At 40.6% G+C, this 20614-nt stretch overlaps 1 protein-coding gene across 4 annotated transcripts in view; it reads left to right on the forward strand.

Annotated features, from left to right (window-relative positions):
• The window catches only part of birc6 (baculoviral IAP repeat containing 6), a 123018-nt gene that overhangs the window by 90582 nt on the left and 11822 nt on the right, over nt 1–20614 (forward strand). For all 4 annotated transcript variants that reach the window (XM_041948215.1, XM_041948217.1, XM_041948219.1 and 1 more), the window contains exons 65-71: nt 2478–2700; nt 6545–6690; nt 8558–8668; nt 9896–10113; nt 11146–11307; nt 14158–14235; nt 16025–16213. In XM_041948215.1, the coding sequence (XP_041804149.1) occupies nt 2478–2700; nt 6545–6690; nt 8558–8668; nt 9896–10113; nt 11146–11307; nt 14158–14235; nt 16025–16213 (1127 nt within the window). The remainder of the gene's footprint in view (nt 1–2477; nt 2701–6544; nt 6691–8557; nt 8669–9895; nt 10114–11145; nt 11308–14157; nt 14236–16024; nt 16214–20614) is intronic.

A 20614-nucleotide genomic window follows, 5' to 3' on the forward strand; every position in this document is an offset into this window, starting at 1 on the left:
CAACGTCTGGACAGTCAGCCTCATCACTTTAGCCCAGACAGGATTGCAGTCAATGTTTCCGCAGTCTTGGTCCCCAATAGGATGAATCGTGCTGAATTTGACCTTCTGACTCCTCATCCCAGTTTTTCACTTAACCACCTAAATATGTCAGCATCTACCAGATCAGTTTTCACCTTCACACTGACCCCAGACCACAACTTTATATAGTCATGAAAATACATGATGAAGCTACAGTATAACTACACTCCTAACAAAATTTGGTACAGACACACACAGAGATAGTAATAACTTTCCTGATCCCTTGACTTTCATCTTGTGCGCTTGTTTGGTCAAATCTTCAGACATGGCTACATTTGCATGGTGCAACGTGCTGAACATCAGTACGTTGGTGTTGTCATTGTGAGCATGTTAGCATGCTGACCTCAGCACAACCCTGCAGAGCTGCTAGGCTGTAGACTCTTAGTCTAGTTCTTGAGACAAATAAAGCACAACTCCTGCTTATTATTACTTACATATTCCTGAAAAGATTCTCTGTTAAAGTGCTTTGTATTTTTTCCAAAATTGTGTGGTCATCTTCAGTGTTTAGTGGTACTTCACCGACCAGTGTGACCAAGTGTGACCAAGTTTAACTTTCTGTTGGTGTCCCTGTTTCTTCTTTGTTTTCTTTTTTTTATCTGTTAGTGCACAGTGTGGATAACTATTGCAAATGCTGACCACGGTGTTCTCCCTTTGCATCCAAGCAACCTTACTGTTGATGCTGCCTGCTGTATAATATTACCTTGTACCTCTAAGGCCAAGTTGTCATATCTGCCCAACACAAAGTGTTCAGAGCAGCACATGGAAATGTTTTTATACTAATGATCTGAAGACTACATCTACCTCCCCCTGCTGTATTTTGCACTGCAACCACTTCAGTAGTTATATAGATATTTTTTAACAATTCCAACTCTGTAAAACTTAAATTGGAGCTATTGAAGTCCCAGAACACAATCAGTGTAGAGCACCCTCTCGCCCCAAACAGTCCCATCTTTGTGGTTGTTTCTGCACGGTCTGCTGGTGTTGGCAGTGATTGCAGGCTGGCACTGTAGACGTTGAAGCCTGCTGTTCCAGTTTACCTCCATTTAGACAGTGAGAAGCCTAAAACTCTGCAAGGACAGACCATCAGTCGCCCATTACATCTTGAGTTGAGGTCCCCTTAAACTGGTCAACTAAGATGGACATCAAATGATATGATCGTCCACTTTTCGCCAGTCACTTTACCTCAGCACCAGATCTATCAAAGCTAAATTTCAGAGTTGTGTACAAAATCGATAACCAAGGTGTGATTCTTAAACACTCAAGTATCTTAGTCATTCTAAGGTAAAAATAGAAATTGTTGAAGAGAATGTTTTTCTTGTATTATTCCTTTGATTGAAGAGTTTGCTGCCAAGCATGAACCTTGATTTAGCATATGTCTCCAGCCCACTCAGGCTGTAGGGCCGTCCACGTCCTGTTATTTCAGGCCTCAGTTGGGGGAGAAGTGAGGAGGAGCTGTCAGGTTTGGTTTCGGAGTTTAGAAATGACTGAGGTAGACTAGTCATACATACCAACAGGCACAGCGCATACTATCTCACCAGTGTCTGCTGTCGTACATACAGGCCCCTCTTTATCTCCTCGTCTCTTGATCTTCTTGCCAATCTTTGCATTGATTAATTCATATTTCCTTTCTAATTTTGCCTCTTTTTGCAAAAACACCATCCCCAACTCCAGTTCTGTCTAATCAATCTGTTATGAGAAATTATTGGCCAAAAGTAAATGAATTCATGGTTTCCACGTTACTAATTTACTCCCTGAGCACCTGGCCACCTCTGCTGGCCATTTGTCTTTTTATCCACTGCTCGAGCACTTTGATGTTTTGATGACATCTCCATAATCAGTGTAATCTCAAAGATCTATAGTTGTTCTTCTCTCATGTTTCTCTGATCTCTGAGCAGAGGTATACACGACACACAGCATCACTTCAGGCTACAAGATAAATGCTTTTGCAGTAGTTTCTCATGAGCTCGGAAATGGACTGATTCTCTAATGCAGCATGCAGAGTGGGTTTTAGTTGTGTTGCTGTTGTTGTCAATGGTAGAATACAGAATTCTCATTCAACCACGAATTAGAGATGTTGGATTGAGATCTTATTGTGATGATTTCTCAGTAAAATTCCAGTTCCAAGTCCCTGGAACCCCCAACCATGAAAACCACTGTGCAGAGGCATCGGGTGACCTAGTGGTGGATCATTATAGTCATTTTATGAGTTACTCTGTGACTGAAATGCTGATGCTCTGGGATGTAGTCTGTGGTAACAGTAATGGATCTTGTTTATATCAGTGTATGCATTTCACATTAACAGATGAGTGCAATAAGGTTCTCTACAATAAACAGACAACCCATCTGTCTTTTGTTCCTCTATTCTTTAAGCATCACTTTGTATCCTCATCTCTCTGCAGTTCTGGATATGGCACGCCATGTACCCCTTTACCGGGCCCTGCTGGAGCTGCTGAGGGCCATTTCCACCTGCACAGCGCTGGTTCCTTTGCTGCTTCCTCTCTCCGGAGACCTGGGGCAGGATGAGGAGGAAGAGGATGAAGAACACTCTGAGGGACAGACCTCCGTTGGGATGCTGCTGGCCAAGATGAAGACATGTGTGGACACATACACCAATCGCCTCAGGTGAGATGGTGAAAATCCATGTATAAATTAGTAATGATTAATGGAATAATTTTGTTTTCAATTCTTAAATATAGAACCCAAATGTTACACAGTACTTACTGGTATATAGTTACATATACCTATAAATATCTTACCTTTTGCACTAAAACACACTTTGTACATAAGGAGTAATGTCTAATTGTCTAATACTTTGATCCAGCCATGACCTTGCCACTCCACTCAAAACACACTCCAGTATAATTTACTCCCCTCCTCTCTGCAATACTGCTGAACTGGGAATCTTTACATCTATAGCCCTGTCCAAACTTGGCATTAAAATGCAACCGGGGTGAAGTGAATGTACCCCAAGAGGCATTGAGGACACATTTAGATTCAGTCATGAGGCTGCCTTTGGAGGTTGTCAGGGACACATGTCCAGAAATGTGTTATGGGTTTAGCCTCACCATATGTGTGTGTGTGTGTGTGTGTTTTAGTTTACATACATGTATAGATGTATAGATGCATACATGCATTAATGCACATACGACCTAAGAGATGTGACCACACCATGATCAGGTAAATGAGCACATATCTTACCCTCACAGCTCCTGTGAGCTTCTCAACATGTTGTACTCAGGTTTGCATACTGTGCGTACAAAATACATTTCAAAGTGCTCCATTGGAATTATGTATTTGATGGTATTCTTAGAAAAAGCCTGTCATGAATGTTGAATCAGTCAGCCTGTGGAAGCACAGTTCATTTAAGGTGTCTCAGGAAGAAAACCTTGCAAGTCCTTATGTCAATGGAACAGGACCACACATGGTCCAGGCAACATTTTGGTTCATTGTAAGCTCTAATTTTACAATATGATTAGCTTTATATTTGTACCTACTAGTTCAGCCATGTCCAAACTATTCCATAAAGGGCCGTGTGGCTGCAGGTTTTCGTTCCAACCAAGGAGGAGCGCACCAGACTGGACTCATTTAATCAGCTGATCTCACTTTTCAGCTGATAACTAAGAGATCCCTTGATGTTGATTGGTTGGCCTGGTGTGCTCCTCCTTGGTTGGAACGAAAACCTGCAGCCACACGGCCCTTTATGGAATAGTTTGGACATGCCTGTACTAGTTCATACATTATCTTAGTTTCGTCAAAAATACCAATATAATTAAATTAGCTCTAGTAAGAACATTAAGCTCTGTCAACAGGCTAAAGAGAATGTGTAACGTGAATGATTTGTAGACCATCAGTATTCATGTTTTAAAGGGTGAGAAAAAATGTTACAGGAATGATAACAGCTCTCTAATATTAGTGCTATGCAACATAACCTGAAATTAGGAGTGGGCAAATTTGATAAAGTAGTCCATTAGTATGTCCCTTCGTATGGTGATATCGGTATGTATCAGCATATTTCACAGATGAAATAAGCAGATATGAATGCCTGTTTTTGATAAATCCAGAATGAATTAAATACCTGACAAATAAAGGTACTTTATCATACTGACACAAACCGAATATAAAAATCCAATAATGCCATTAAGTTGTCCTGCTCACTGATTTGCATCATTTCCCACACTTGTCAGATATTTAATGACTAACCACCACAGTATGTACTGTATGGAAAAAAAATCTTTGAAGCTGGATAAATTGATATTGTATCTCACCATATATTGTCCTATCTTCCACCCCTTCCTGGAATCCACTTTGCTATTAGTTGTTGAATTTATTGGTGACTTTAAATCCAACTATATCTTTTAAACTACATTTGTGCACAAGATTGTTCATCCTCAGTGTTTGTGGGATGCAGAACATTGTAGAAGTATATTTATGTTGGTACTTTTGGGTTTGGGGTACTTATGTTGGGCTTTGTTGCACTATGTACATTTTCCTCCATGATGCAGCTGTTCAGGGCACACACAGCCTCTGTCCGCCTGAATTCTAATCACTGAAGATAGTTCATCTTAGATGCTGTCCCTCTTATAGTGTATTATGCTCTGTAGTAACAGTAATGTCTGTTCAATGAGCAGTGTCTGAGTTGACCTGCTGTGGTAAGAAGATTTCGACAGGATTTGGACTGTCTGTTTTCATCCCTACACACTGCTGCCTGCTGTGTATCGAGCAAACAAAGGGAATTACACTGATTTAAAAATGCCGTGATCAACCCTGATCCTATTGCACACTAGCTCAGGACATGACTTGTTAGTACATCTTCTAAGTCAATATTCATATTAATACATGGCCTTTATTCTCTGGAAGATGAGGGGAGTCTATTGTGTTTTGATGACAGGGCCTGGACACAGCGAGATATACTTAGATGTAGCACATCCCAGGTTTATAGTACACACACACAGGAACACTGAGGCTTAGAAAACCTTGAGCACATACACTTGTACTTGATCTCACACCCACATTCAGACATTTTAATGAAAAAAGAGCCTGAAGACAAATGGCCGGTCAGGGAGACTGATCATTTGGGATTGTCTCAGCCAGTTAAGCCTTAGGCTGTCTGCTGTACTTTAGTCCAACAAACAGTCAGGACAGATTAGGTGCTAGGATAGTGGGGACCGTCTGAGGGGCAGTCACTAAGTGTGTTTATATCCGTCTGTTTATGCACATTAAAAAACTGACTGGCAATGCCAGAAATCTGAGAAAAGTTAAAATCTTAGTTTTTTTTTGTGTACCCAAAAAAGGGCAATGCAACAACATGCAGAGGATAGAGACGTGTGTTCATTTTACCAAATTCTAACGAGAACCACTCCCGGACTCACAATAAACTGCTGCTGCTGCTCCTTCAAAGTTTGCTGCTCTGTTTTGAGATTCTCTGCCACCTTATGTTGAGATCAGATGCATGATACGAATAATGGACCAGCCCAACAGATATTGGGTGTGAAATGAAAACAAATGGTGTTAATGGCTCATTTTATTTTCTGTAATGTGTCATAATGGAAGACGACCAACCCAAAGAATCTGATGTCATAAACATGTCAGAATTTTTTGCCTTCTCCTGCCCCGTTGACAGCTTCTGCAGTGCTGTTGACCCATAGGAGCCCAAGTCCAAGAGGAATGATTGATTTTCATTTCAGTGAGCTTGTAGCCATTTTTACTGTCACCCTGGTATCAGGAGCTTTACATCAAATTAACTTGTTATGTAAGTGCCAAATAAATTTTGGATTGTCGTTTTGAAATCTTTTTGAAAACAGATTTTTTCCTCTACATTTTGGCCTATTTTCCACTCAAACAGATTTAGATCACCAAGCACAAATCCACTTTATGTGTATCCCTGTGTACATGTAAAAAGGAGCATCTGGGAAACAATCAGCTCAGTTCAGACAAACTCATTGTGGCACCTGAAACAACAAGAACAATGATGGACTCCCTGTTTGTTTTGTTTGGTTAGCACTGCTAGACTGTGTTCCAGAAAGGTGTTAAATCAATAAAGGTGAAGAAATAGGTGTCCAATGAGTATAGATAATTAATTGAGTAATTAGCTACTATTGTTTGTTTTTAAGTTACTACCACCAAAGGAAAATAAGCTCGCTGCACATGTTCAGAATGTTTTTCTCTTGTATTTTTGATTTTCATTAACACAACCTTGATCGCCTCCTGCTGGCCTGGCATACTTCTTTGAGTGTTGAAACCATTTTTGCATTCTCACATGTACAGAGCTCCTTTGTGAAATGAAGGTCATGTAGACAGAATTAATTTTTTGAAATGGAGGGGGGCGATATCTGTTATGTTTGTAGTTTAGACCTTAAAGGGAAAATGGTTAGCTTCACCTTTACCTGAATCTGTGAAATCCAAGTTATCATACAGCACCCAGTATTTCACTGTGGCTGAATGTACTGTATATTTCTGTGTGCTTCAGGTCAAAGAAAGATAAGAGTAAAGGTGTGATGAAGACGGATAGCTCAGATCCAGAGCCTGAGGGTTTGACTCTTCTGGTGCCTGACATCCAGAGGACAGCTGAGATAGTCTACGCTGCTACTACCAGCCTGCGGCAAGCCAACCAGGGTATGTTTACAGCACACATATGGTTTTATTGCCAAACACTGTAGCAGCTGATTTAAATCACACCCTGGAGACTCTTAACAGCAATATATATTTACATCAATACATATATGTCCAACACAAACACAGTTTCAGGAAAAATGTCTTTTGAGTTTGGGGTTTTAAGCAGAAATGTGAAACTTAAACATTCAATCAAAAACAAGTCCTGACCACATTTTGTGTCTCCACTCCTTCCCTGACTCTCTTTCCATTTTTCTCTCACACCCTCAGGCTGTTGTCTTTGTCCTGGCCTCTTGGTGCAAGGACATGAAAATGGGTCTCTAAGTTTAGCTGACCAAAAAGTCTGAATTCCCTCAGCTGTGATTGACCACAGCCCAAAAATTGAATCTTAATCAAGCACGCTATTGGCTGGTCTTTCAAAGTTAAACTTGACCAAACACTGTCAAGATGCAGGTCAAGCTCACCCAAGGTACTGGCTTAAACATCTTCTAATGTAACATTTGTGGCTCTTGAAGTCCTAAAGGACTGTGTATTCCTGAGTCTCTAAAATTAATCCACAATGCTTGGCACCTTTTTTGAGGCTGTGATCCTCCTGAGGTCAGTGGAGAAGATGTATAGGACAACCTGCTCAAGCTGTCACTAGATTCAGACTTTGTATTATAAAGGACACGGTACACCTTTTTTAACTTGTTTTTTACATGGAGAACCAAAGAAAGAGATTCTTGTAGCTAACCTTTAGTCACCATACGGAAGCGGGGCCATGAATAAAATGTCCACTGCTGGATGAAGCATTACACCTCCCCCATTACCTCCTTATCATCCACCCTCCCTCTAGAGAATTTTAATGCTTGGCCCACATAAACAGCTATCTAACTGATCACTTGGGGGGTGGGGGGGGGTGCCATTAGATGTGTTGAAAGTGTGCATGCAGGGAAGGGGTACAGAAAAAGATCGATGTCATGTCACTTCACATAAAAAAAATCCATATGATAAATGCCTCTGGAATCACACATCATACAGAGTTGTGCACTGTGGGGTCTTGACAGATGTATAATCATTTAATTAGTACAGAGGCTTTAAGAAATATCTCTGAGAGAAGCCATAATCAGACAGGAGCAGGCCATATTGACTGAGGAGAGGAAGTATTCCTCTGAAGCATCGATATATCTGTGCTAACTGAACAGGCCAAATAAATGATATCAACAGCCCTTGCATTTTTCTGTGCACATCTTTTGCTTCAGAAGTTGGATTGTATTCATGTTTTTTAAATGTGTTTTTATGGTAAATATGTCAAAGTTCATTCTTTAGCTTGGAAATAGTAGTTTCACAGTGGCCCACCGTGCAATATGATGACATTAGAGTATGTAGTTATGCTGTTCCAATGGCCACTCAATGTACAGAACACAAATACTGTCAGACTGCTTGTTGTGTGAAGGGACCCTATATTTGGCCATCATTTGAAAGTAATTGCTGATATCTGTGAACACATAAGAGCCAAGTGGCATAAACTGAAGTTGAACTTTGAAAAACAAGACCCATTCATGAGTGTTGTATTGAAGTGGTTTTTATATCACCTTCACAGGTCTCGTTAAGATTGTTTTCTTATGGTTGTTTCCACCAGCCTTTCTGTGGAGCTTCTTTATGTGCACACGTTATCTGTGTGTTTGACAAAGGGCGCAGTCAGTTGCTTGCTAAGGTGACTTTCTGATAGTCCTCTGGCAGACTGGCCTTGGAGGATTTTTTACATAGGAAGACATCCTGAAGCTGATGCTTCTCTGCCACGGTTACTCTCTGAACAACCTCTACCATGCTCTTTTTTCACTTGTCTTCATGATTTTTGCCCCTACCCTAAACCCCACCTCCTTACCAGAGAGGAAACTGGTAGAGTCTTCAAGGAAGGTGTCGAGTCGACCCAAGCCCCTGTCCATTCTACGCTCTCTGGAGGAAAAATACGTTGCTGCCATGAAAAAGCTGCAGTTTGGTGAGTTGAAGTGTGTTCTTTGGTGAAGTGTATATGCACATTAAATGTGTGATTCGCTTGTTTTTATTTCTGTACATGATAAGCAGAGGTGCTGTTAATGCTTTGGAATGTCAGTACGTGTTGGTTTTACTTTGTGCACATTATGTCAGTGAAAGCTATGCCTTAATCCACCCTTCTCCTGTAGACTTCCTCCTTTCCCCAAATACATACACTCTTCTGTCTCCTGTCTGATTTGATATATAATCTCTTCATGCAAGAATTCTGAAAAGGAAGAAGACTTAGCTATCATTCCCATCCTGCTCATCCCTGTTGCCTTGTCCATCACTCTCCATTCAGCCATGTCATGATTAATTACACCAGATTTGCTGTGTTGCAATTGATTTTGTAAGCAGCTTGATGTCTGAAGTAATTGCAAGTGACTTGACTGTTAACAGTGTTGTTTCAGTGTGCGGACAGAATGGAAATAGAATACTCAAGACAGTGTGAGGACTAGACTATAACTCACTGTAACAAGGCTTTATTGTATCATTGCATTTATAGTATCCTTGGACATTTTGGTTCCTCACTTTTTGTCTGAAGTTGTGTTCATGGTTTGACTGGTCTCTAGAAATGGCAGCTTATCTTAGCTTTAAGAACGTTTTTTTTTTTGTTTCCACTTGTAGTGTAGTGTAGAGATGTAATTTTGCCAGCATTTCCAGAGACCAGTTAGGCTGAGGATGAGCACAGAAAAGGAGTTAGAAAGCTTTTGTTAGCTGTAAAAGTTTGACCATATGGCCTCTTATTGGCCCAGTCAATCAATCAATAATCTTACCTGTTCTTTTTCAAAAGACATAACTGGATTAGAATATATAATGTATAATTAAATATTGTTCCTAGAGCAGCAACAATAAAGTCACAACATGCACTCGGCTGCTGTGTTTCCATCCAAATGTTTCTCAAATTTTAGCCGAATTTTAAGAAAATCAGCAAAAGGAAGTGCACATGAATGCTTGTTTCCAACCACTACTGTTCAGCGATTATTCTGACTTGTTTGATTAAAATAAAGCAGGAAGTGGTGCCAGTTCTCCAGCCAGAAAACCAATCCACCATTTTAGGGGAATGGAAATATGGCATTTCTGTTTGTTTCGTGTATTAAAGTGGGGAAGGTTCCATCAGATCTGTGTGGAGCAAAGACACATTTTAATCTGCTCAAACAACATCGTCTTCTCCTGCCTTCTCTCCTTCCAGACACTTTTGAAATGGTCTCAGAGGACGAGGACGGAAAAGTGATGTTCAAGGTCAACTACCACTACATGTCTCAGGTGAAGAACGCCAGTGATACAAACAGTGCAGCCCGATCCCGCCGCCTCGCCCAGGAGGCTGTCACCCTGTCCACCTCTTTGCCCCTGTCATCCTCTTCCAGTGTCTTTGTCCGCTGTGATGAGGAGAGACTGGACATCATGAAGGTGAAGTACTACTTCAGTTTCGTATTAGGCCCAGCACCATAGTACAAACCTTTGGGTGTCAAATTATACAGCCCAGGGTTTCTTAGTTGGTTTGGATGACTGTTGTAGTCGATTGTGTCAGTGTTATGATATCATGAAAGTGTCATCGTGCTGTTTGGTTTATGCGGGGTTGCTCCCTGTGATTAATAGAAACCAGTAATTTGAGAATTGAGTAAGACTGATGGAACACTTGTGTCTTCCATAAGGATGTTGTGAACTGTGTTACAGCTTCGGGTGTTTCTACCGTATGACTTGTCATCTGCAGCTCTTACTCATTCCCCCAGTGACATTTAATAAATGGCTCTCACCCCACAAGTTGATTAATGGTCTTCTTCTTTGCTAAATGTCAAAATCCTCATCTGTTTAGCTTGGTTTTGGCAAAAGAAAGGCAGCCACATACCAACAACAAAGTGAGAAAGCCAAATGGAAACATATGAACACAGCAAGGCATGCCAGTGTAATAACAGCGTTTTTATGAGTTCTATTTCTGTAGCTAGTGTTGGATGCACAAAGAATGGAAGTCAGTGCAATGTAGGAGAAAAAGGAAATATGTTTGACTGTTGAACATTCTTAAATCTGAAATCCTTGAAGCTTGTCCTGCAATTATGGATTTGGGTTTTAAGTTGGCATTGCCTGTTGTTAGAGATGTAGTATTTAGTAGGTTATTAACATTATTTTAGATTGTTTTCATATATTTTCAGGCCCTTGGAACAGTTTTTAAGTGCTTGTGTTCCTGTGATTAATGAGCTAATCTTCTTTAGTGGGGAAATAAATTGTTCTTTGCCACCAGTGCCATGAGAACTGTAGATAGAACTGGGCTCTTTCTCTCAGCTAATATCGCCCATTTGATATTTTGCAGTTTGTCCTTTGTTTAATCCATTTGTACTGTTATCACTGCATCCACCTTTCTTTAATTAACTTTCAGTGTGTGATTACCAACTACCCTTTCTCTGGCTGTTTGTACTAATGCCTTTCCCTTCTTGGTGTTTTCAGGTTCTCATCACAGGCCCGGCCGACACACCATATGCCAACGGCTGCTTCGAGTTTGATGTGTATTTTCCCCAAGACTATCCCAACTCACCTCCTCTGGTCAACCTGGAGACCACCGGCGGACACAGTGTGCGCTTTAACCCCAACCTCTACAATGATGGCAAAGTGAGTTGAAAGTGCTCAAAGTCTGTTGATGTTCGTCTTTAATCAAGTAAATGGAACTATATTGCAAATTTTTCTTTCTTTCTTTTCTTTTCTTTTCTTTTTTTTTTTTTTTTACACCCTTTGAACCTTATTGATGCAATTTGAGTCAAAAATCACACCCTCCTAATAATTTGGTGTGTTGTTGTGGCTCTGTGGAAAAGGGCTGCCATTTTTGACCATTTTCTCATCGACAGGAGAATCTTTTTTTCGTGTTTGAAAATGAGTATGTATTACCAAATTTCAATTTAAAACACCACTGGCAAATGATTTTCAGTGTACTCGTAACACAGCATCGCACTGCCACGATTCTAATTATAATGAATGTGAGATTAGCATCTACCGGACTGGAAATTAATACTGCAAACTGGACTTTTGCATTTGAATGAGACCTGAACCCACATCTCATGAAAATTAAAAGGAAATGGTTATTATGTTATTATGGTCAATTTCATAATCATAGGATTCCTCCAGGCTTTATTCTGAAGTCTGTCATCAATCCAAACCACAGGGTGTGAGATCTCATTGGCTGAAACGCACCAATCAAAGGACATGATTGCGCTGCTATGGTTTCCCTGCAGGTCACCCTGCGTGTATGAGTAATCTTGTTTTAAGTTATAATGTCATCATACATCAGGGAAAATGGATTTCACTTTGATTAAGTGATTTCATTCCATTACAACTTTACTTTTCTTATTTTTTAGTACTAAAGCACAGAATGTGTCATCAACATAGTTCTCATAGTCCAGGATACAGACCCGCTCCTCTTTCAGTTTTATACAGTGTTAGAAGCCTGTAGTTTCAATTCAGTAGATCAGTTTCAAATTGCATCAGAAAACCCTTCTTGGAACATATACAGTAGAATTCCAAACAATGGCATTTCTGAGTAGCCTAATATGTTCTCATTATTAACTGATTAAACTGCCTAAGGACATTTTACCTGCAGTCCCACTCAAACGTCTGCACTGACTGTATAATGGGAAGGATAGGGAAAACCGTGCCTGGCTGTCCATCAAGAACCCACTATGGTTTTGAAGTGTCAAATTAACCCAGTGTACCTGAAGACCTTCCCAGGTCTTTCGAACGTGCAGTTTTTATTTCAATTTGACATCTAGAAGTGGACATCCCCCAAAGCTTTCTCCAGACATGTTGGAATATGTATAGCTCTCCCACTGTGGACCTGGCTTCCTTTCACTGAGGAGTTGGGGTTAAGGTGCAGAAGCTCAGCCCATCTGCTGGCCCTCGTTAGGCAGCTGCTGACATTTCACATGCATTACCATACCGAGACAGCTGCTATAAGAAATAGCTGGGGCTTCCCACATCAACAGTATAACTAAGCAAGCCACCATTCATCACACTGATGAGCGATGGATAGATGGATAAATGGAGGAAGGAGAAAGAAATGCATCATAGGAATCTTGTTGCCTAGGGGTGTTGAAATTCAGCTGGAGGTCTTGCTCAGCTGTGTGCCATGCATCAGTACAGAGATATACTGCAACTGCAACGTTTTAATCTGGCAAATCAGTATTGGGAACAGTTCTCAGGAGCAAACACAGGATCATTCATTGAAGTTGAAAAAGAACAAAAACAACTGGCTTCATTTCAGAGTTCACTATCGAGTCCAACAACATTCCTCAAGCCTCATTTTTTTTAGACACTCATTGATGAAAGCTCTCAAAAAAGAAAGGATCTACACTCAACTTCTCCTCCCTTCTTGTAAATGCCAGGTTATGTATGAAATGTTTTTGAGTTGCAACTTTTTCCCAATTTACTCAAATGAATTCAGTTGTACTGACTAGCTCATGTTGCTGATAGTCAGAATGCATAGTGTGGTGTATCCCCACTCAGGACAAGCATACACATTCAATGAATAGTTCAATATTTTGCTTTCCTTTCCACAGTTAGATGAGAGGATTGACACCTATCATGTCTGTGCTTATGGCATATGGAGCTGGAGCCATGAGGCCATTATTGTAGCTCAGCATAAAGATCAAAGATAAACACTTTATATTCCAACACCTCCCAAGCTCACTTTGTATCTTGTTTGTTTAACATGTACCCAAACAAATGACAAGGGCATATTTTGTGCTCGAAGCATTTCTTTTACAAATTGGCACAGTGACTCTGAGTCTTTTCATCACTGTGCCAGGCGACCAGCAAAGACACTCCACAGAAGTGCTGGCTGGACGAATGAACGGTTATTCATCAGTTGATTATTATGCTTCCCCACAAATTGGCATTTGTACATTTCTTGTTTCATTTGTGTGTCTACAAGTTAAAGAAAGGTGGGGGTATAGATACAACATGAATTAGGGAGCTTTAAAGGTGTTTGTAGGTTGTGGCGCTGTTGAACTGTACTGTGTTAAACAGAGCATTGTTTGTTATTCTGTATAAATGGAGTGGACAAGATTCTAGAAACACCTGTGAATGGCAGTTACAATTCAACAACTCCAGAAACTACATCCTCCACAATGATCATACAGTTGGATCAACACTAACATTTCTAAAGCAGTTTCAACAGAAACTGAGCATTAGAACCTTCATCAAGGGTGGATTTATGACAGGACTGGGGGTTAAAGAAATTTTAACTTTATTGCAAATACATGTGACTTTAACATAGAAGGCTTTATGGATTTGGGAAAGCTGATTATATCAGCCACTTCTGAAGATGAAGTGCCCAGAGGTGTTTCACCTTGAATGTCCGAGACCTGGGTCTGGCACCAGTGTAATGGCTGCAGCCATGTGTGGGGCATATCTCATTCTGCTGAAACTGATTGCTTCCTTTTTTTCTGTCTGTGTTTGTGTGTTAATCAGGTATGTTTAAGTATCCTCAACACATGGCACGGGAGACCAGAGGAGAAATGGAACCCACAGACCTCAAGCTTTTTACAGGTGAGGTGAAGATCCATCATGACAGTCACCTGTCTGAATGGATCTGCAGGGCTGTTGTCTGAGCCTTTGTATCTATAGTTTATCACTTCCCTGTCATTACACTACCCGGGGCTCTGTATTAATGGACTTGGTGTTTTGACAGCTGACGTGAAGGATCCTTTTTAAAGTCAAGTTATTACTTTGCCTTGGTGACAGTGTGTGGGTGTTGATCAAAGCAAACACAAAACGGTATCGTCTGAAGCTCCAGGTTACGCCTGCTTACACACATAACTCATCTTGAAGACATCTTGAAATCAGTTGTCTTCAATTGTGTGTTCAGCCCAGATGGCATCTGTTTTTAGCCTTGATTTAAGGGACTGTCATCACTTTTATTCTGAAAATACCCAGTTTGTACTCTTGTCCAGAGTAACATATCTGTCATCTTAATTTAATTTGTTTCTTTTAATACCTTTTCTTTGAATTGTGCATTTTAGAGACAAGACGACAAGCCTGACAACATTTACTATTACTTTGAAATTTGTGCCCCAAAGGTTCTGAAAAAGTGAATGTTTACCGTTGTGCACTTGTTGTCAGGTAATCTGCTTAGAATAGTTTTTATGAATATTTGGGGTTTGACACCACAAGCAAGTATATCTGCCTGTTCCATCAGCTGCATGTATAAGCTGAGTTATGGTATAGCTGCAGTTTTCAATAAGAATTGTATTTTTTCAAATGTAATTCATGATGAAGGAAATATGTTTGCTTACCACACTTTCTGTAGAGAGAGTAGTTTATCAGTGTTTTCATCATCGAAAGCCTTGAGGGTTTGGCCTTATAGTGTGTGCAATAGATAATGTATTGCATTAAGGGACTACTGGGTATCAAACATGATACACAGGCTTATGGATGAACACACAAGTTCTTGAACACAGCATGATGACACACCCACACCAATATTTGTTTGTTTGCCATGAACACATTCATTTTCCATACACATTGATCGCCAGAGCCCTTACAAATGGATTCCCTCCTTTTTTTTTTATAATTCCCTCATTTGCAGGGTCAGAGAGAGCATAGATATCTTTTCATTGATTATCATTCCAGTTAGTGTGCTACAGATCAATAATGGAAAATAAGGGGGTTGGTGAATAGGAGACAGGGGAGTGGGCTGGGATCAAGCAGTCATCAGGCAGGTTGGATATCGGCTCTGGAATCTGGCAACCCAGTATAAGACAGACAGATTGCATCAGTTGAAGGTCATTGGTATCCACTTGATGGAGCATTTTCAAGTGCACATCATCCAGCTCCAGTGTGGCTAGGGCCAGCAGGCAGGCCTCCAAGCCCAAGATCGTCATTGTTGGTAATGTTGTGGCTTGGAATGGACGGAGTGATGCAGGAGGACGTCCTTAGTCTCCTTGAGACAGGCCACAGCATTAATCGAGCTGTTAATAAAGATATATTGAAGAATACATTTTTATGGGGCCAAGATATTCCTTGCTTTTTTCAGACTCTCTTCCACCACTGCCAAGATCATTTAAGAGGCTCTGGATGTTGAGGACACTCAGGGGATGTTGGGGTAATTTACCAATAGATCAGGATTATACCTGACGAGTTTGACATATTGATTGTATTGGAATGTGGTGTTCATCCCAGCTCGTCTGGAAAACAGACCATGTTACTTTTTCTACCATTTAAGTACTTAGATTTCACAATGAAATTTTCTATTTGGACCACAGTGAGAATCCCAAATATTTTCATCACATAATTCCATTTCTACCTGCTTCTTTTGTTATTTGCCAACCCGCTGTAGGTGCTAGTGTCGGTGCAGTCCCTCATTCTGGTGGCTGAGCCCTACTTCAATGAACCAGGGTATGAACGCTCCCGCGGGACCCCCAGTGGCACCCAGAGTTCACGAGAATACGATGGCAACATTCGGCAGGCCTCCGTCAAATGGGCCATGCTGGAGCAGATGCGCAACCCGTCACCATGCTTCAAAGAGGTAGGAATCAATGTATTGCTCAGTCTTTTTTTCTGTTTGAAAGATGCTCTGATGCTCAGACCTTTCAGATCCAGCCAGTGTTGATGCAAAACAAAGTGCTGCACTGGCATGAAAAACCGATTCAGCCATATTCACTGAGGCACAAGCACAGTACAGGCCGAGTAACTAACACTTTTTTCAAAAAAGCCAACTGGCTCACCACTGATTTGATCAGAACATTAAGACACACACATTGTCTCTGCATCGACATGACCTGGCTACTGTAAATTCTCAAAGAACAGAAAGTCCAGGAAACAGGAAAAGTTCTCCCATTTTTTATCTTCATATGTTCCATGTATTATCTAGCAGAACACAACAATATAGTTAGCAAACACTGGAAAGTCTCTCTACTGGATGCATTATGCTTTATACTTTTCTTTATTCCACAATGCCCCCTCCAGAAGGTTTATGGACAGACACACAGAAGATAAAGCGAGTGAGCAGTAGATAGTTTTGGTTTTTTTTTTTCTTTCTTTCAAGTCCAGGTGAGCTGTGGGAACCATACATTATTACTGCAATATACAACTTGTGGTAAAACATTAGCCTCGTCTCTGGAGTCTGTCAGGAGGAGGAATAATCTGGTTGATGTGTGTATCAAGTCATTCACACATTTGAGATGCTGTATAAAACATAACAAAACAGAATGTGATGATTTGCTTATCCTTCTTGACAACCTTTTTGAAAATCGTACAAATACATTATATTTAATGTTTGACCTGATCAGCTTAATTGATTTTCATAAATATCTGCTTATTCTGAGTTTGATGCCAGCAAGTGCCCCAGCTTTTTTGGAATCCAGGGTTGTCTTTCTGAGAGACATCAAGCTGAAACTTTATAAGTCTGTCTGGCCTTTGCACAGCAGGCAATGCTGGGATTAAAGAAAAAAAAAAAAAACTGGGTCCATGACATCAGCAGCCCGTCTGTGAAATGGACCGTTGGACCGAGAGATATTGAGGGGACGTAGTTGGACTTGGCAATGCCACCCGGCTGAGCAATCTCACACATCGCACACAGAAATTCAATTAAGCTTGCTGAGATACTCCCATGTGCTTTACTCACCACTGGCCTTTTAGCGCCTTTAAGTCCTCAACTGAGACAAACATTGACACAGAGAAAAACAACCAGCCATGAGTACAATGGTGCTAGTAGTTGTTGCCTTCTTGCTGCTATCCACTCACACATACAATTCTGCTATTTAATACAGTGTAAGGTTATGGCTCTCACTTCATTCCTACATTTCCTCAAATGTTTTTGCTTGATGTTTGTATGATTGAAATCACAAAGGAAAAAAACTTTCCTTTTAAAAAATAAGTCATCTAATGTGAGGAGCATCTGGGGTTTCAATTTTTTCCCTTTCACAGTATTTCATGCTTTCATAAATGCTTTGTGCGTAAGAAGTGCTCATTAAATGAGAAATAAATGACACTGCTGTCTTAAGACGGCTAAACAATGGGCACGTTTACAAATCATTTCGCTTCATTAATTCAGTCTTCAACCGTGTTCATGTTAGCTGATTTCTGTTTATTTTGTTTTGTGCTGCCATAACCAGTAGAGAGTGATGTATCTGTCTTTCTGACGTCATTTTCAGTCAACACAGACGCTGTGGAGGCTCTTTCCTGAGCAGTTAACCCAGTCTACAGTCTGCAGGCTGTCATTACAACTGATCAGTCAGCGGGTGAATTCACTGATTGGACTAACTGTACAACCTGAGCAGCCACACCAATCATCTCCATCCTCGTCATCATTTTGTTTATTTTTCTGTCACTTTTTTTCAGAATTCTAGCTAGAAAGATGATGCCTTATTCTTAATCCCGCCTACATAGCTCTGATTGGTTGATTATTTCTTTAACCAGCGGAAACAGATGGATCAGTGAACATGACACCAGACCTATTAGAAGCATTAAACATTCAAAGATCTGGGCTGTTATTCAGAGGCCAGGAACAGGCTGCAAAATCTTGAATATGTCCAGTCGTGAATATACCAGCAGTGTGCTGGTCATTCTTCAGAAAGCCTCTCACAGAGTGCAGGAACAAGCTTTCCAGCTGAAGCATACAGTCGGACAGTGGACTGTTCCTGAAAACAGTATTCATGGCTTGTTGAGCATAAAGTATTTTGGCTTACATCTGCTGTCCTTGGTGCTGAAGATGCAGCAATGTCTGCTGATGTGGTCGCCCCTGCTGCGGCTCGGCTGGATGCGTCTCGAGACTGACGCTGTCAGGTCTCTCGCTTGCTGAAGCACATCCTGTCACTCTTCATGAGGCAGCATCTTTAGCACTTTGAATCTCGACACAGAAATGTGGCAGTTTTATGAGTGGGATTGAGAGGCATCCTCTCATTGACCCGTCTCGATGATCGAGCGCAGATATAGATGTCCCACGTCTGCACGTCTCCGTTCTTTGGCTCACAGCGTTGTTTCTGTGTGAAAACCCAGTACATCATTATATGTATGCTTCCCTACAAGTGTCCCTCCAGCTCTTTGGGGGCTGTCTTCCAGAATGACTGAAAATCAATAGAGTTGCTCAGCCTGTCCTACAAGATGCCCTCCATATGAATCAGTTGGCCTGTGTCTTCTTCTAGTTGTCTGATTTTGCTGTACAGCTTCATCAGAAGCCTCCGTATCAACCTTTGCTGCTCCAGCTGGTCTCTCACTCTTGATGAATTACAGCAGGCTCTTAACTGGCAACAGCTCCACTATTCTCTAACCCTGTCACAGAGTTCTCGCATGTATCCATCATCTTGACCTCATTTTGAACACTGCTGCATCCTTATCGCAGAAAATGTGTTCAAAGCTGTGTTGACCATATGAGCTCAGTATGGGATTCTGCAGCAGTGCAGGATTTATGTTAGTCAGGCTCCTTCCTAAAAAATCCACTAAGATTAAATTTCTACGAACACTTTATTTGTAAATATACACTGTAGTCATCGTAGTAGTTATCATTGAGCTGTGACTAATGGAAGTGTGCATGTCCTTACATGTACTTATCTGACACAAATACATTATTTCAGCTATCAATTCCATAATCTTTCACCATCTTCTTGAGGATTTTTTCATTATTATTAATTTTCAGTTGCCACATTTGTCACTTTGCTGCTTTTCCCTAATCCGGACTGTCATACTTCATATCATGCTCCTGGATCACCATCTCTTGTAATGTGGACATTTCAGTCCCTGAGCCAAGTTCAATGTGAGATGAATGTTCAACATACAAACTCACTGAATATTAAGAAATCTTCTTTGCAACTCAATGTCAGGTTGGTGCAAAGAAACATAAGACGTCATTTCCATGAAAGTCAGTCCAGACCAGAGGAGGCAGGTGTTAAATAAAGGCTGCTGTTTTATCCAGTAGTATTGTGGTAATAGAGCTTCCAGTCCCTGCTGAACAGCACTCCAGTCAGTGGAAGAGGAAGACATTTTACATAGTTTGTATTGACTGGAATGGAAGAAACCTCTCTTTGCTCATGTCATGTTTCTGTTTTGTTTTTTTTTTCATTCACATTATGTCACATTTTCCTTTATAAGTCACAAAGAAGAGTCCTTCTTCTCGTGAGTTCAGCTGATGGACAGTTGTCATCGGACTAAAGATGTTCAAACTTTTCAGTTTTTGTAACATTTTTAAGGTGTTCAGAAACATTTTATATAGTTCGAAGCTCTTAAACAAGCTAGGACAGCAAGCTCAAGTGGACCTTAAGTTGAGGTTGTTTTGTCCAACACTATGAAACTGCGGTGTAATGAAAAATGTAGCCTCAAGTGTTCTCCAGCAGGGCTTCAGACTTTTCCCGAAATTGTTTGATTTATCTTTTATCTTGTCTTATCATTTCGGGCCTCCTCACGGATTTCGTTTGAATGTACACCCTCAATATCCTATGCATTGAAAGAAAACAAAATACTCAACATTGTCAAAGGTACACTGGAACATTATTTGCATAATATGTAGCAAGTCACTTTTATAATCAAGACTCGAATACAGCCACATCAAGTCTAATGTGTGCTGATGATGCTTTGACTGTTTTGAAGTATTGGATTAGTGGGATCCAATTATGTAGAAAAGGTTGGGTTTTTTTTTTTTTTTTGTGTGTGTGTGTGTGTGTGTGAGAGAGAGCGAGACAGAGATTTCAGTGTTACCACATCCTATTTATAGAGGGAGAGCTAAAGAATGGAGTACAGGATTGAATTATGCAGCAGCAGATTGTCAGGTGGAATTAAGGACAATGGGTCACATGTTAAAATATGGATCATTGTGTGTGTGTGTCTGTGTGTGTGTGTAAGAAAGAAAGAAAGAAAGAGAGTACACTTGTAAATGTGAGGATTACTGTGTGCATGCTGTTAGCAGGCTGGGTGCAGCATCATCATATTCACATTT

The sequence above is a fragment of the Chelmon rostratus genome, chromosome 11, assembly GCF_017976325.1.
Source record: "Chelmon rostratus isolate fCheRos1 chromosome 11, fCheRos1.pri, whole genome shotgun sequence".
NCBI lineage: Eukaryota > Metazoa > Chordata > Actinopteri > Chaetodontiformes > Chaetodontidae > Chelmon > Chelmon rostratus.